This window comes from Solea solea, chromosome 3 (genome assembly GCF_958295425.1).
Source record: "Solea solea chromosome 3, fSolSol10.1, whole genome shotgun sequence".
Classification (NCBI taxonomy): domain Eukaryota; kingdom Metazoa; phylum Chordata; class Actinopteri; order Pleuronectiformes; family Soleidae; genus Solea; species Solea solea.
Window position 1 is genome coordinate 35,860,622 of NC_081136.1, and position 18,561 is coordinate 35,879,182.

Here is an 18,561-nt window from a genome sequence, read left to right on the forward strand (position 1 = left end):
GCTCCTCCATAAAATGAGGCAGCGGCAGAGGAGGGGGAGGAGGGAGAGAGGAAGGAAGGAAGCGAGGGGGGAGGGGGGAGGCAGAGTCTGCGCAGATTAGAGGATGAAGAGGAAGAGGAGAGGGGGATGATGATGATGGAGAGGCAGAGGCAGGAAAGAGGCAGCTGTGTCTCCTGACTGATTTGTGATGATAGATTTTGAAAGTGTCCAGTTCGCCAGCACATTGATCAGCTTCTTTATTTTGAAGTGCCACCAGGGGGAGCGGCTTTTAAAATCAGGTGTTCACATTTACTTAAATTACACGAAGTGACCACACGAGGCAGCAGTAGACCAGCAGCTCCTGTGTCGCCCGTGAGCTAAAATCACTGATTTTCTCTATGGGCTTTGGTGTGGGAGAGTGAGTGGTTTACAAACGTCTGTGTCACAGTGAGATAAAGACGTGATAAAGATGTTCTTAAGACATCGTCGACTGAACCACACTAAAAAAAACACCCCTTTAACTAGTAGTAACACAGTAGTGTCAGTACAGGAAGATTAATGTCGTATTTACTAGCGCAGCAGCTCGGTCTGCTGTGACGTCATTGGCCGACACCAGTGACGTCACGCGGTGGTCATGTGAACATGTGGGTCAGTGTTTCAGCAGCAGATTACAGCAGATTAATGTCACGGCAGGGATTAACAGTGGAGTTACCATAACTGATCTGAAACTATGTGTGTGTGTGTGTGTGTGTGGTGAAGTGTTCTGATCTGTGCTGCCCCCTGCTGGAGGCAACAAGGCAGTGCACCACAGAGCATCTGTACCTGTATTACAACATCAGAGCAAAGTACTACGACAGTAAATCATCAGCAGCAGTAACACCAGTACTACGACCACTGCTGATACTACAACTAAATCAAAAAATACTACTATTTCACACAGTTACTACGCAACACAATCACTGAAAAGTACTGCTACACTCACAACATCCACTTCTACTACAAATACTGCACTACCACTAGTACTAGTACTACTAAAGAAAATAGTACTGCTTCAACACTTTAAATAATTGATAGCAGGAAAAATCTGTGGACAGTACTACTACTACAAAATCACTGAAAGGTACTATGAAAAACTTCAACAGCAGAATACTACTAATGCTAATACCAGTACTACTACAACAACTAAAACACAATACTCGTTCAAAACTTAGAAGAGAACTATGAATGCAAACACCAGTACTGCAATAAAATATACTACAACTAGCGGTGCTACTACAAAATCAACGTAAAATACTACTCACATTTAACAACAGCTACTTCTACTACAAACATTTGTGCTATTACTACAACAACAAATGTTAGTACAAAAACAACTGAAAAACCGAATCAACAAAAAACAATTAAAAAGTTGTAAAAACACAACCACTGATACAACAAGCAGTTGTACTACAAGTACTTTTACTAATACAACACTGAAATAAATCATACAACTAAAAATACTACTATTACTACTACTGCTGCTGCTGCTGATGGTGAGGGTAGTTGTACTACATAAACAAGAGAAACTACAAACATGACAGCAGCCACTACAAATACTACAAATACTACTTCTGCTGTAGTACAACAACAACAGCATGAGTAGCAACTACTACAAATAAAACATCATATACGATCATATCTGCTACTGATGCTTTTATATATTATATATTATATAAACATATATATGTATTAGTTTGAATACTTGTACTACAGCAGTACGACCCAAACTAAAAGCATCATAGGAACAAATGTACGTGTATTAAAAATAACAGATTAAACTTTGTAATCAGTTTCTCTGATTTTTCTTTCTTTCTCTTTTTTGTTTTACATAGAAATCCTTAAAACCGTGAATATTTTTCAACATTTTCTGGACCAAACCCCAATGAATCAATTACGGGGGAAATAATCCCCACAGCCTGAGTCTGGACCAGATTACGCGTCGTTCGCAGCCTCATGGGTCAGCGACTGAGAGGTGATAATGAGCTGATGAAGCCCCTCCCCCTCCTGTGAAGTCAACCCACCACCCCCCCAACCCAACCAACCCCGGTAACACACACACACACACACACACAGACAGTGAGAGAGAGAGGGAGACACACACACACACACACATGGCTGCAGCTGTTTCCATGGAAACAGGCTGATGAATAATTGAGGGGAGAGAGCAGCGTACAAAGAGTGATTCTGAGAGATGAAAGGAGTGTTTTCACACACTCACACACACACACACACACACACACACGGTCTGTGTTACACTTTGATTTTGAAGTCAGTCAGCGGTGATGATAACCTGTGTGTGTGTGTGTGTGTGTGTGTGTCAACACCCACAGCCCAAAGTGAACCACGTGGGTTTGAGTCACAGTGACATGTCCTTATGTAAGTACACACACACGCACGCACGCACACACACACACACACACACACACACACACACACACACACACACACACACACAGACTGTCAGAGTGATAATAACACTGTTCCAGAGTTGGACGGATGTGTAAACCTTTAATTAGCGATATCAGTCGCACTCAGACTGACACGTTTGTGTGTGTGCGTGCGTGTGTGTGCGTATGCGTGTGTGTGTGTGCGTGTGTGTGTGTGTGTGAGGAGCAGATGGGACAAACTGACAGAACTGTAATCAACAACAAAAACCCAAGAACATTTTTGAAAAATCCGCCGGCTTCCAGAGTCTCGCACTTTGACAAAAAAAAAAAAAAAACAGAACCTGCCTGAGAAAAGTCACATTTTTAAGTCTTTCATCAGCACCAGAGTAAATCAGTGAACGTTTCGGGTCCAAACACTCGTCCACAGACGAGAGGGAGCACTGACGGAAGATTCGGCTCACTTATTTTTGGCAACTTTTGAATTCATACAGGTTTAAAAAAGTGGTAAATCTTTGTAAGGCTGTGCCATTTAACAACAGACACTCGCTGGGTTATAAACACTGACATCAAATCTTGAATTTAACCTGATAGGCGTTTTTTTTCACTCTGACATCACAGATCACACCCAAGTTTGGAAAGAGAAGTTTGTAAATTCACTCACTCTCCCACACCAAAGCCCATAGAGAAAATCAGGGATTTTAGCTCACAGGGACACAGCAGCTGCTGGTCTACTGCTGCCTCGTGTGGTCACTTTGTGTCACTGAGTTAAACCAGTGTCAAGGATTTCAAATGTCAAATTAACAAAATAAGACATTTGAACTCAGTGATGGAGGCAGCAGTGGATCAACGACTCCTGTGTGATGTGATGTTAAAATCACTGGTTTTCTCTATGGGCTTTGGTGTGGGAGAGTGAGTGGTTTACAAACTTCACTTTCCTGTTGTAAAAGTCTGTCTCACAGTGAGATAAAGTGACAAAAGTTATTTTTAAGATTTCGTAGACTCGGGCTGATGTAGATCTTATTACGTAGGTCTTTGTTAAGTGGCTAACATTAGCAAAAAAAGTCCATAAACAGGAAAAGATTTTCTGATTTTGTAGGTTATTAATAGAAAAGAGTCATCGTATCATGAGATCAAAATGATCCTGAGTTCTGCATCAACACCTTTTATCTAAAAATACCTTCACACACGCCGAACGTCAGTTTCAGCTCGACGACGCTGAGCGTACCCTCCCTTCCCTCGTCTTTAATTAAAGAGGAATCGGACAAAGGAAAGAGGGGAAACAGTTGTTCTCTAAATGAACAAAAACCTAATTAAACATCGTTTTCTAAATAATGAGGGCGAAGCGTTCCAATCCCGAGAGTCAGACACTTTAATTAAAGTGAACATGAGCAGATCTCACTTCTCCTCCTCCTGTCTGTCTGACTGTCTGTCTGTCTGACTGTCTGTCTGTGGACGCTGAAGGAAAAATAGAAATATTTTTCTTCTTCTCTACATTTCGTCTTCCTCGTGTTGAACACAGGAGCAGTTATGCTAATGATGTCTTTATCTAAAGCATTAATTAGCACATTTATCTGTGTCAGCAACCCTCACACACACACACACACACACACACACACACACACGACTGTGTGGCCTCCCTGTAGGACTTACGGCAAAGTCCTCATGGACTTTTTAGACCGTCCGGACACGATCAACACGCGTACCAACTTTCATTTGTGTACGTGAATCAGATATGAAAACAATCGTTAGCTGCCGCCCTCTTTTAGCTAAATTTAGCAAAAACATAGCAACTTGTTTGGGCAAAAAGTCGTTTTCAGTAAACCACAAAAGCTCAACAACAACAACAACAACGTAAAAACACGTACAAACACAACGATCGTGTTCACTGCTTTAGCAAAGCTAACATTTCCACTGTTGCTGCTAACAAAACTACAGAGTCATGTGTGCTAACGCCGCTACGTTTACAGTGACGTAATCCGCTGACTCGGCTGTTAGCTTAGCCGCAGTGGCTCGCAGTCATGTTATACCACAGCGGTCAAGTCTCGCCTGACCTCGATAGTCTCGTGAGATTTGCTCGAGAGAACGCGGGAAACGACAAAAAAAAAGAGACAGATTAAACACGACAATCAGCCGTGAACGAAAAATAATGAAGTTTCCTACACAATCAAACTTAGACTCGCTCTCCTGAGCGAAACAATCGCGACACCGTCTCTCACTCTACGCCAAAAGACGACAGAGAGACGAACAAATCTGCGGACTCGGCTGTTAGCTTAGCTGTTAGCGCCACTGTCGGCGTGACCGTGATTTGTGCAGTGGATGACGGACCGGAGTTTGCTTCTTTGATGCGGATCAGAGTTGGGTTGTGTGTTCACACCTCCCCGAACGAACCGGACTTACCGAGCAAACGGACTAGAGTATCGGCTCAGCTCACCAGGTGCTGGAGCTGTAGCCACGCCCCTTTCAACAAACCCCCCTTAAGTTCCGTCTACATTTAAAAACACCTGGAGAAACAAAGACGGTCGACTGAACGGAGCGAAAACTTCTCTCTCTGACTCCTCCCACATTGTCCACATTCCTTCCCACAGTCCAAACCTCCTGCCCTGTTATTATTACCCACAAACCACCTGTCACCTGGATACCTGAGCGTGTGTGTAACAGAGAAGTGTTTCACTAACGACCTTCATGTATAATCAAACAGCTCACGCGCTCAGTCTCCTCTCGGTGTTAGTGTGTGGGACTCACTCACTCAGTAGGTGTGTGCTGTACTTGCTGGTGTAGTAGTAAACGTCCTCGTAGCCCTCCTGGTAGTCGTCGTCCGCCCGGTACCTCCTCCCTCTCCTCCTCCTGCTCAGCAGACGCAGCAGAGCCAGGAACCGCTCCATCGTCAACCGCAGACCGCTGAGCCGAGCGCACGGGACCAGGTCCCAGCCGAGGGAACCAGGGGCCGGGCCGAACCGAGCTAAGCTACGAGAGCTAACGGCGAGAGGCGAATAACGGCGAGAGCTGACGGAGAGAGAGCGTTATTCCACAGAGAGAGAGAGAGAGAGAGAGACAGAGAGAGACAGAGAGAGAGAGAGAGAGGGGGAGCTCAGGTTTCCTCCTCCTTGCTTTGCCTCTGCACACACACACACACACACACCTCTGGATATCACTCACACACACATTAGTGAGCATGTAACCACACACACACACACTCACATGCTCTTTGTACTCTCTCTCTCTCTCTCTCTCTCTCTCTGCATTCTCCTCCTCTTTTCTCGTTCACTTCTTTCAGCTGGTGCATCTTACCGACCTCAGCCAATCACAGAGCTCGCTCTTTCACACACACACACACACAGTGATGGAGCACTGTGTGTGTGTGTGTGTGTGTGTGTGTGTTAAAGAGTCAGCAGAGAGAAGGGAGCTTCTTTCCCTTCATTAGTTCCTTCCTTCCTTTGTTATCCTTTCCTTTCCTTCCTGCCTTCCTCCTTCATTCCATTCCAGTGTGTGTGTGTGGGGGGGGGGGGTTGTATGTATGTGTATGTATGTCTGGGTGGCATGAGAGGAGACAAGGAGACAAGGAGACGAAGGACGGGGGGGTTTATGAGGAGAGGTGATGAAAGGATGAGAAACTAGGAGCAGGGGGAGGGAAACGAGGGAAGGAAGTATGGAGAAGAGAGGAGGCTAATGTAGGAGAGGTGATCGGAAACTATACAGGGGGGCGGAGACAAGGAGAGGAGGCGAGAAAGGAAAGGAAACTAGATGGGAGTGTGGAGTATACACAGGAGGAGGGAAGGAAAAGGGGAAAGGAAAGAAAAAGGAAAGGAAGAAAAATTGGATGGAACTAGGAAGTATATGAAGGAGAGCGAGGAAGCAGGGGGTAAGGTGGGAAGGAGTGACTATTAAAGGGAAGGAAAAGAGGAGGCAAGGAGAAGAGGAAATCAAGAGACAGAGGCGATGAGAAAGGAAAGGTGGTAGGAACGAGGGAGTGAGAGGAAAGGAAACTAGGAAGCAGAGGAAAACCTGTTCAGTGTTTATACGTCTGTGTGTTTCACGAGTCCGAAAATTCCACAGAGAATGAAACGTACTCGGTTTGCACGGGACGACATTTCCTGTTTGTGACTTCCTGCACAAATATAACACACAATTATTCAGCTGCTCAAACACACACACGCACACACACACACACACACACGCACACAACCTGAATCTTTGTGATATCTGACCTCTGACCTCTGGTGTTGACGGTGGCTGACAGCGGCAGTGTGTACAGTAGTTTGTGTGTGTGTGTGTGTGTTGACCTCTGACCCCTACACGACTTGCCAACTTGTATATTCCAAACTGCCTCGAGGCGTGACAGACTTGTGTCTGTGTCTGTGACACCGCTCACTCTCCCACACCAAACCTCATAGAGAAGATCAGTGATTTTAGCTCACGGGAACCCAGGAGCTGCTGGTCCTCTGCTGCCTCGTGTGGTCACTTTGTGTTACTGAGGTAAATCTGAACCAAAGATTTAAAATGCCGAATTTGTAACATAACACACGGGAACTTAGTGATGGAGGCAGCAGTGGATCGACAGCTCCTGTGTGCTGGGACGTTAAAATGGCTGATTTTCTCTATGGGGTTTGGTCCACAGAGAATTCTGAGCCCTTTTGTTCAGAGGCTAAAATCAGGTTTTCCTTGTGTCAGCCACTGGCAGCCATTTTATTTATAAGTGAGCGCATGCCTCAATAATGAGTCAGCGCCCCCTGCTGAGGACTGCACACTCAGCTGTAACACAAGTGTCACTTAAATGTACACAAATACAACAACAGAGAGAGAGAGAGAGAGAGTGAGAGGACGAGACTCCGCCTCCCTCCCTCACCTGTCAGACTCTCCTGAGGGCGTCACAGCACCACGAGCTGCTTCACACTGACAGACAGATGGACGAGTCACATCCACTCATACAGGCTGAGAGGTAGAGGGAGAGAGAGAGAGAGAGAGAGGGAGGGAGGGAGAGAGGGAGAGAGAGAGAGAGAGAGAAAGAGAGAGGGAGAGAGAGAAGCTGCTAAAAACGCATACATTTCAGGTTAATTTGCATATCACTCTCATGCCTCTGCAGCTGTGTGTGTGTGTGTGTGTATAATCTGATTCTCCTCACCTCTCTACCAAACAGACACACACACACACACACATGCACGCCTCTCTCGCGCCACAGTTTATCCTATAGCTCCCCCTGCTGGTCGCTAACAGCAACCGCAGCCTCAGAACACATCAGCTGCGTTCACGACCCCGCAGAGAGTCCGAGTGCCGCTAAAAAATACCCATAATTCTCAGGGGCAGACAGACGCTGATTGATGAAGCCTGAGGGAAAGCGAGACAGACGGACAGAGAGAGAGAGAGAGAGAGCGAGAGGCGAGAGAATCCATGGTCTTAATGGACTCTGCTGAGTGACTGACCTTGATTCCTAATGGACACACACACACACACACACACACACACACACACTGAATTCCATTCATTCCCTCAAGGGTCAGTTCAACCTGAAACAGAGAGAACAGGACAAACAGCTGGAGACAGACTAAAGGACAGACCTGTCCAAACTGACCTGCATCATGTGTGTCTGTCTCACACACACACTCACAGTCTCAGTGAATCTCAGTGAGTCTCAGAGTCACAGTGAATCTCAGAGAGTCTCAGTGAGTCTAAGCAAGAGTCAGTGAGTCCCACTAATTGTGTAAATTCATGAGTGAGGGAGTGGAAAAAGAAGGTGGACCAATGTTTGTCCTTCACTCTGCACAGAAGAGAATTATGTTTCTAATACAAACCTCTGCTGCCTCATACAACACACACACACACACACACACACACAGGGTCAGTAATTGATAAAACAGATCAGTGGAAACACTCGTCTCTCTCTGCAGGTTTTAGTGTCAAACTGGACTGTTAGACACGGTGTGTGTGTGTGTTCATGCTGGGCTTATCCAAGTAGAAAATGAATGTGCATGTGTGATGCCAGCAGCTCCACTGTCCACCTGGACACTGCCCAGGGCTGTGTGTGTGTGTGTGTGTGTGAGTGTGTGTGTAAACTATATCACTGTATATGTTTTTGAATCTCTTGTGTTCTGGTCTGTTTGTCATCTTCAAACACAAGCAAACAGGTGGTTAATGACATAAATAATCCTACACACGACAAACATTCACATTAATGTCCAACAAATAAATCACTCAATCTGTGTGTCATGAGACGTGAGGTTAATAAACAAAAACAACAGTCTAACAACTCACAGTCTCAGAGAGTGAGTCACAGAGAGTCTCAGTGAGTCACAGCGAGTCTCAGTGAGTCACAGCGAGTCTCAGTGAGTCACAGTGAGTCTTAGTGAGTCACACCGAGTCTCAGTGAGTCTTAGTGAGTCACAGAGAGTCTCAGTGAGTCACAGCGAGTCTTAGTGAGTCACAGAGAGTCTTAGTGAGTCACAGAGAGTCTTAGTGAGTCACAGAGAGTCTCAGTGAGTCACAGCGAGTCTTAGTGAGTCACAGAGAGTCTTAGTTAGTCACAGCGAGTCTCAGTGAGTCTTAGTGAGTCACACCGAGTCTCAGTGAGTCTTAGTGAGTCACAGAGAGTCTCAGTGAGTCACAGCGAGTCTTAGTGAGTCACAGAGAGTCTCAGTGAGTCACAGAGAGTCTTAGTGAGTCACAGAGAGTCTCAGTGAGTCACAGCGAGTCTTAGTGAGTCACAGAGAGTCTTAGTGAGTCTCAGTGAGTCACAGCGAGTCTTAGTGAGTCACAGAGAGTCTTAGTGAGTCACAGAGTGAGTCACAGAGAGTCTTAGTGAGTCACAGAGAGTCTTAGTGAGTCACAGCGAGTCTCAGTGAGTCACAGAGAGTCTTAGTGAGTCACAGAGTGAGTCACAGTGAGTCTCAGTGAGTCACAGCGAGTCTTAGTGAGTCACAGCGAGTCTTAGTGAGTCACAGTGTGTCTTAGTGAGTAACCACACATTTAGAATAGAATGTTTTTCTTCATTCACGATTATCGCAATCACAGAAATTCACAAGTTGTTACGCAGACTTGCAAAAATGCAGCTACTTCCTGTCCAAACAGGCCACTTCCTGTCATGAATCTTACAGAATAAAACTATATGGTTTGGAGAGTGACATCAAATAACTGTCGGACGTAGCCACACTTTTGCGCATTTGTGTTTTCGATGGCAAACATGGGCGGGGCTACATCGACCATATCATGACCGTAACTCCGCCCTCCTCCGTACAGTGGAGATGAAGTCACACTGCGCTGCCGTGTGACACACACAGTGACACACACGCTGACACACGGTGCCACACACACAATCAGCAGTTTACTCCGCAGAGACGTGACGAGAGAGAGACATTGAGTCACTATGAGAGAGAGAGAGAGAGAGAGAGAGAGAGAGACTTGGTAAAATGTCGGGATAATGCACTAAGCTGAGGAAACACACACACACACACACACACACACACACACACACACACACACTCTCACACTCCCACACACACACACACACACACACAGGTTTTCTTCAATAATCCTGAGGACAAAAAGATGAGCAGAGTTGTGACATCAGCAGTTCTTAAAGGACCGTGTGTGTGTGTGTGTGTGTGTGTGTGTGTGTGTGTTTAAGCCATTTTCTCTGCTTCTTAGTCAAAAAGCTTCAAACCGTGGGATGATGTCACGCTGCCTCTCTCTCACACACACACACACACACACACACACACACACACACACACACACAGTGGAGTAAATGAGCTGCTGAGGATAAAAGACTTTTATTCCAGAAATAGATTCAGGAAATGAAAATGTTTCATGTTTCAACGGCAAAAATCTAAACGGGGGGAAAATGAATCGTGAACGGAGGAAAACAAATTATATTTTAATGACATTTTTATCGTGTTTGAAAAATTTTATGTCTTAATTTTTGTGTAAATTACACATTTTTACGTCCCCTTTTTATTGAACATTTCCTTGAAGCCAGACCATTGTGGCTGTAGTTGCGATTTTTCGGAGAGACACTGCGATACGATTTGATCTGCTCTTATTTTTCAAGGTCACGCTTCATTTGAAAATTCACTCTTTCAGTTTTAAAAACATCTAAATATCAAATACATCTATATTCTAACGCAACGATGAGTAAAGATATGAATGACGATTTGAGAACGTACTCATTAACCTTTCATTTACTTTTTCCCCCTTTATTTCCTCTTCGTGTTGAAAACCGCTGCCGAACACCAGGGGGCGACGCTTGTCTTTGAGTTTTATCTGCGTTAAATTTCCTTCTTATTCACGTTTAATTTCTTCCTCCTGTCGAGTTGAAACTGTGTGAAATCAAACCATAAAAATAAACTCTGACTCTGTCCATCTATTATTCACCTCTTAGTCTATTTATACTCTTCTTCTTCTTCTTCTTCTTCTTCTTCTCTCACTGTTTTAACTTTCGTTTTTTTCCCATCATGCCTCGGTGCAGGTTTACCTTGAGACAGATTACATAATTATTATGTGTCCGTGAGCTTCGCTGACAGATTCACGATGCGACACTAAATCAACACTGATGTGTTTTTTACAGCCAGAGTCGCTGAAGCTAATCTGATTAAAACACAGACTACAGTCTGTCCTCGTCCTCGTCCTGGACCGGAGACACAGGGAGTCTCTGTGTCCCCATTGTAGTCGGACTAAGACAATAATTTGGTTTTCTTAATGTCATGTTAACACGTTAGTTTGACTAAAATCGGGCTAGTCTTAGTCGGACTTACGTACCTGATTATAATTATGAGTCGGACACCAAAATGTCCTCCCCGGTCTTCGACCCGGAAGTAGAAGGAGACGACGTATAAACTGCAGTACTGTTGGTGAACATCATACAACGGCCGCGTCTTTCCTGGAATAAGTCTCAGGGAGTCTCAGGGAGTCTCAGTGAGTCTCAGCGAGTCTCAGCGAGTTTCTGCGAATCTCTGCGAGTCTTTGCAAGTCTCAGTGAGTCTCAGCGAGTCTCAGTGAGTCTCTGCGAGTCTCAGCGAGTCTCAGTGAGTCTTAACGAGTCTCAGTGAGTCTCAGCGAGTCTTTGCGAGTCTCAGTGAGTCACAGCGAGTCTCAGTGAGTCACAGCGAGTCTCAGTGAGTCTCTGCGAGTCTCAGCGAGTCTTTGCGAGTCTTTGCGAGTCTCAGTGAGTCTTAACGAGTCTCAGTGAGTCTCAGCGAGTCTTTGCAAGTCTCAGTGAGTCTTTGCGAGTCTCAGCGAGTCTCAGCGAGTCTTTGCGAGTCTCAGTGAGTTTCTGCAAATCTCTGCGAGTCTTTGCGAGTCTCAGCGAGTCTCAGTGAGTCTCTGCGAGTCTCAGCGAGTCTTTGCGAGTCTCAGTGAGTCTTAACGAGTCTCAGTGAGTCTCAGCGAGTCTTTGCAAGTCTCAGTGAGTCTTTGCGAGTCTTTGCGAGTCTCAGCGAGTCTCAGCGAGTCTCAGTGAGTCTCAGCGAGTTTCTGCAAATCTCTGCGAGTCTTTGCGAGTCTCAGTGAGTCTCAGCGAGTCTCAGTGAGTCTCTCAAAGTCTCAATATGTCTCCGTGAAAAACAGGTCTGAACATCTGAAACAATTAGTCCGTCAACTTTGTATAATAATCTACGAACTAATTTACTATCATAATCTACAGTAGATTACAATAGTTCAAATGTGAGCTGAGAGGTTTGTTTGTTTGTTTCTCTTCTTTTCCTTCACCTGTCAGTCAGATCATGTGAGAAGAGAACGATGATAATCATCTGTAAAACCACAGTGAGAGAGTCAGAGATGATACAGCGCTGACGCACCAGGAACCAAACAACACAACATTTATACTTTAACCACCGAGAGTCAGAGATCAGCTCTGTGCGCTTTAGCATTGTTGTTGTTTAATGAGGTTTGTTTATACTGCAGTCTTGTTCTCACCGTTTTTTATTTTCCTTTTAATCCCAAGAGGCTCAATTAATCCTGTAACACCAAGCTTTGTTCTGGAAAATTAAAACAAGCTTGTGCTTTTTGATCTGTGCTCCTTCGTCGTGCCTCCACACACTCAGTGATATTATTGTCTGTGTGTCTTTCACGCTGCTGTGAGTAAGTGGACAAACACATCGCACTTTGCAGGCTTTAAATTACAGCTTTTCACGCTCGTCCTCTGCTACGCGTGCCCATGTGTGTGTGTGTGTGTGTGTGTGTGTGTGTTCACAGTCAAAGAGAACCAGAACAAAACAAGAATCTGTGTTAACGGGGTTAAAAGTGTTGGCAACAGCTGCTGCTGCTGCTGCTGCTGCATCTTTGATTTGTGTGTAAAGCGAGGAACGCGGTGGCGGCGGCGGCGGCGTCTTTCTGTCCGTGTGAGTGCCACAGTCGTCCACTTCAAACCTTTTTTAAACGGCAGCTAAAAACGGTCGGTATAAATCCGACACCGCGTGTAAAAGGAGAATTACTAACTACCCGCTGGTGATGACATGTCTTTTTTTAAATGCTCAAATTATTTACGCACGGACTAAACATGTTTACAAAAAGCAACGACACAGAGGAGACAAACAAAGACTGATTTTAGCCACGAGACAAAACACTCATTTTTCAGTTTACGACGTCTTAAGAACAAGACTTTTCCAACAGGAAACTGAAGTTTGGAAACCACTCACTCTCCCACACCAAACCCCATACAGAAAATGTGTGATTTTAGTGATTTTAACATAACGGCACCTCAGTGACACAAAGTGACCACACGAGGCAGCAGTAGACCAGCAGCTCCTGTGTCCCTGTGAGCTAAAATCACTGATTTTTTCAATGGACTTTGGTGTGGGAGAGTGAGTGGGTTACAAACTCCAGTTTCCTGTTGGAAAAGTCAGTGTAACACTGAGATAAAGACACAACCGTGTTCTTAAGATATCGTAGACATTAGCTGACGCAGATTTTCATCAGCCGAGTCTTTTATTAAGTGGCTATAATAACATGTTGGCAGTGTTTCAGGAAAGGTTCTCGGCTCACGGTCAACACCATATTTCAAAAGAAAAATGAACTAAAATTGAACTATCCCTTTAAAGGTGAACATGGTAAACCATTGTTTTTAAAGAGCAGTTGTGATTGTCATCAGAGAGAGTGTAAGTTGTATTGTTTTACTGTTATTTTTTTGTCATAATTTGAACTCCTCTCCTCTGTATTTATGGTTCTACATTCACACGCATCGACCGCCGTCTTGTTTCTGTGTTTAAGCTTTCAATAACGGTATCAATCAGCGTATAAATTGATTCTGGTCTTGCGGCTGCTCTCCAGAAGATAAGTGGTTAGATGCTGAGGAGCAAAAAAAGGCTGTGTTAAAGCTGGAGGAGGATGGAGGCGGGGTTTTCTTAAAAAAAAAAACAAACAGCCCGTCAACGCCGCGGCTGGTTTTATAAACGCGTCACCAGGATTTACGATCAATTATAGCTCTGTGATTGATTAGAGCCTGAACACTCGTCTTGCCTGATCAGCAGCAGAATAACAGCTCTGAATATTCACACGACATGCAGGATCACGGAGGTTCTCAAAGACTGGGTCGGGACCCACAGATGGGTCGCGGGGGATATTTTTTGGGTCCCTCAAAACAATTTCTCTATAAGTAGGAAAAAAAATGTGTATGAAGTTGTAATTAATTTTCCCACTAAAATAATGACAGTAGTATTATTATGTGTTATAGATGTAGCTATAAATTAGCCATTTAAATAAAACAAAAACCTGGATACCCATTTAGAACGTTCAGGAATCACAGAACTAAAACTTTATATAAAATAGGCCCTATAGCGCAAAAAATTTTACTGTTTTACAGCCATAAACGTGGTCCTGCCTGTTGCGTAAAGCTAGCTAACTACTACTACATTTGCATCCAAGTCCCCCCCTGACATCGAAACTAGAGCGCTGTCAACTCGTAAGTGACGTCAGTTCGGTTAATTATGTTTCGATCGTCATAAGTCGTGACATAATTGATCGTTCACCGTCCATGTGCACCCAACGCACTCTTGGCGTGCGGTTCCAAAATCGGGTTTAGCGTATACCAGGCTCCTTAACATTTACTTTTCATTGAATTTATCGTCAGGCGGCGCTTTTGTTATTACAATGTCACGCTATTCACACACTGCTAATGACTGGTAGCTTACGGTGGCGTAAACGCAAGCTAGGTAAGGCGTAATACCATATCAATAAACTTTGAGTTGTTTGGGCATTACATTCATTCATGGGACCCAAATTTTCCAGCAGCAGCCCTGTCAGTGATTGATTAGAGGCTGAATAAATCATGTCCTGATCAGCAGCGGCGTAATTAACAGAGAAGAGGCTCAGCTCTGAGCACGCACGCACGCGAGCAAGCGCACACACACACACACACACACAAGAGACAGACCCTCGGTTGACCAGCTCTAACCGTTTCTGCTCCTCGCTCGGTTTAACGGCTGGTTAGCTCGTTAGCAGCCCGGCTAACTGCGCTCCGCTGCTCGGTGACTAGTCACCGGTGACCGCGCGACACCATTAACACACACACACACATACATGCACACACACGCACACACCGTAGAAAAATAAATAAATCACCGTAACGTCACTGTAACCTCACCCGTTGCGTCAGATTAAAACACACACACACACACACACACACACACATATTCACGCGCGCGCGCGCGTTCACACGGTATCACTTACCAACTTTCACTCGTTAAAACACAGTCACCGTGCGCGCGAGCTCGACCGGCGGCGCCAAACCGGGCACGCTGCACGAGACACACAAACACACACACACATATGTATATGCACACACACACACACATACACACATACAGGTATGTAGTGACACATCCACGCGCACTCTGACCGGTCGCGGTATCAGCCGGAACGGATTCGGTTCGCTTCGGTCCTCTTACCTCCCTCCTCGTCCGGTTGGAGACAGGCCGGGATGTTTTTCTTCCAGCCGGGCATGATGCACCTCAGGGCGGATAGAGAGTCCAGGGTGGCCCGCTAACAGACGCACACCAGCGGGGGCAACATGGCTAGTTAGCTTTAGCTTTCAGCTGCTCCACTACACTGAGACCAAACCTCCACTGCAATCTGAGTCTACCTCACTCTACCACTCTCTCTCTTTTCAACCTCAACGGGCCCGCGAGGCTCTCTCTCTCTCTCTCTCTCTCTCTCTCTCTCTCTTCTCTCTCTCTTTTGTGTATGTCTCTCTACCCCCTCCCTCTGTAACTCTACCCATCGAGCCTCGCTGTGGTCTCGAGAGGAGAGAGAGAGCAGAAATCGTGATTAAATTTAAATGTTTCGCACATTTTAAGCGAATTTTCTGGGGGAAACAATCGTGAAAAATGAAATGGACTATTGTTAAAGCTACAGTGTGTCACATTTAGGAAGGTTTATTGGCAGAAACTGTCCAGACTAGCTAGGTTTCTATTCCAGTTTATCGCAAATCTTACACTTAATTATAAAAAACGTGTTTCCAATTCGGAGAGTTGCAGCAACCTCATTACTCCCGACATATGTCGCATTCCAGTTGAGAAGTCGTGGGGAAATAAAGGATAACACGGACCAAATGTTTCTCAGGGGTTAGTTAGTTAGCCATTATTAGCAATGCCACACAAACACAAACAGTTACGATAAATAATTAAACAGTACTTTGTTTACGACTGATTTACTAACAGGAAACTAGCGTTAAAATCACTAGTTTTCTCTATGGGCTTTGGTGTGGGAGAGTGAGCGGTTTACAAGCTTCAGTTTCCTGTTGGAAAAGTCTGTCTCACAGTGAGATAAAGACGTGAACGTGTTCTTAAGACTTTTGTAAAGTTGCTACATTACACCACAATAACAACCTGGTCAAAATCTTTACGTATAATAACGCATATGTGTTGTTTAAAGCACTTTAAATTCTACACATAAGATATAATATCATTTGTTGTTTGGGGATGATATACTGTGTAAGAGCACAGCACAAGAGGCTAAATAAGTCATTTGCACCACATATGTAGAAGTAATTAGACGGAGCACAGACTAAGTAATTCATGAGCGCAGAGACGTCGTTTGTGTTCACTAATTAGCCTCTAAATGAGTTTGTTTTTGTGTCACGGACACCTGTGTGCAAACCTACGGCTCTACAACAGGTGAATGGTGTGAGTGACACACGAGAGAACAAAGTGTTTGCGTTAAACTGGGGAATTATCATCCGAAAACAGGAAAAACACCAATAAAATGAAAAGAAATTCCAGAAATGTAGTCAGTTTACAGTATTTCTATACCGTGAGCTGTCACGTGAGCGTGAGCGCCCCCTGTGCCAAGAACCCCCACAAAGACATTCACTGATATTAACACAGTTGCTCATCCAGACACATTAACCTGGAAACCACACACAGACAAAGGTAAATTATCTGATGGGAGGCTCCTGTCCTGACTCGCCTCTGTGGAATTCAAACCACCCCCCCCCACCCACCCCAACCCCACCCAGCTGTGTAATAAAGGGGGAATTCAGCCAAATTTCACCCTTTAATCTTTTCTCTTTTTTCTATACGTTAAAGTAGAGGACAAACGAGGTGACGCAAACGTGCGTTTCACACAGTAAACAAACGCTGTGTGAGGCTGCCGTGACCTCTGACCTTCCAATTTCAATAGACACTTGGATCAAGCTAAATATGTAACAATAATAATAATCATTCAAAAAATATTTGCTTGTTTATTGATGTTTAAAAACATTTCTGTTATGCACTGGTTTAACATTGTCTTTTGTGCCTTCTAGCTAATGTTAGCACGTCTGGCGAACTTGTTTTTACCATGCTAAAGAAGCTAAACATGATGCTAGTTTGATGGATTAAATCCATCCACGGTGTAAAACATGGGTGCTGATAGAGTTACGGCTAATGTTAGCATGTCCTGCTGTGCCAACGTTAGTTGAGATTAAATCTCTTCTCAGGGCTAGCCACTGTTGTTAGCATAATGAATCGATAACAACGCTAGCTGTGGTATTTTGCGACATGTCTACAGTTACAAATGAAACGGTGCTATGTTTTAAAACAAACAAAACAGAAGAGCTGTAACGGTTCTGACAACAATAACATTAGCCGTAGTGTTGCTGGTCTCGATGACACGCACAGCTCTCCGACTAGCTACCTCTGCTAGCTTCTTCACGAATCACCAACTTTTGAAGAAAATGATTCTTTACCTCAGATTTTAGCTTTAGCTTCAGTTTTGTTTTGTTTTTATTTGCTCATCTAGAATAGATCAGATCATCTAAAATAGCAACTTGTAAGCTAGTTAGCTACCGTAAAAATTGGCTTATAGCAATCCTATTATGACAATAAACAAGAATCTTATTATTATAATACTAATTCTGAATCAAAATGGAGGACATTTTTATAACCAAATATGTACAATCTAGAGTTTTATAGAGCTATTTCAATTAGCACTCACATTTCTGTTTATTTCCATTATTCTTTTACAGAAACAAGCATTAATTCACATTTTCTGCTCTTTTTTTAGTATGAAAAGGTCACAATCTGATAAAAAAAAGAGACATTTTATTAAAAAGAATAAATGTTAAGTGCTTGTTACAGAGCGGTTTGCTTCAGCTCAGTTCCACCGTCTGTTTTCTGTCTACAGTTTCACACCAATGGTCCGACGGAAACAAGAGAAACCTCTGGGTCTGAAACACCAGACAACAACGATAACAACAACAGCAGCAGCAACGACGGTGATGAAGTGACAGCCGTCAACAGGGCCGGCAACTGTCTCTCATCCCCGGCGGAGACGTCGCAGAGAGACGAGCGGAGGAGGACGACGAGGAAAAGACTCAGTGAAGCGGAAGAATGAGTTTCTGCAGGCTGCGAGACAAAAAGCAGAGTGACCTCAATAAAGACGGAGAGACCAACGCCTGCAGCTCCATCGCAATTTACCCGTCTTATTTACCGTGATATTGTCATTTCATCATCGTTAAACGTTGATATTTTGTGTTGGTGAGCGATGAAATGCAGCTAATTTCACTGTTTGTTTAAATGTCTTCATCACTCACAGAGGTGAAAGGTCAGAAGATCGCCACAGGTTCATCCTCAGAGGATCGCGAACACGTTCATGCGCTCGCTGTCGAGATAATTCACTCGGCTTCAAAGCGATTTCGACCGAACCGAGCGTGAAAGTTATGGTAATGTATGTTAATTTTTTTGTCTCATAACTC

At 44.4% G+C, this 18,561-nt stretch overlaps 1 protein-coding gene across 4 annotated transcripts in view; it reads right to left on the reverse strand.

Annotated features, from left to right (window-relative positions):
- grip1 (glutamate receptor interacting protein 1) overlaps positions 1-15,490 on the reverse strand; it is a 34,720-nt gene extending 19,230 nt beyond the window's left edge. The window contains exon 1 of one of the 4 annotated variants that reach the window (XM_058624546.1): positions 15,275-15,490. In XM_058624546.1, the coding sequence (XP_058480529.1) occupies positions 15,275-15,329 (55 nt within the window). In that variant the 5' untranslated portion in view covers positions 15,330-15,490. Of the gene's footprint in view, positions 1-5,151; positions 5,598-15,274 lie in introns of those variants that run through there. The other 3 variants (XM_058624544.1, XM_058624543.1, XM_058624547.1) reach the window with 3 other exon arrangements.
- Between the last annotated feature and the right edge of the window lie 3,071 nt (positions 15,491-18,561).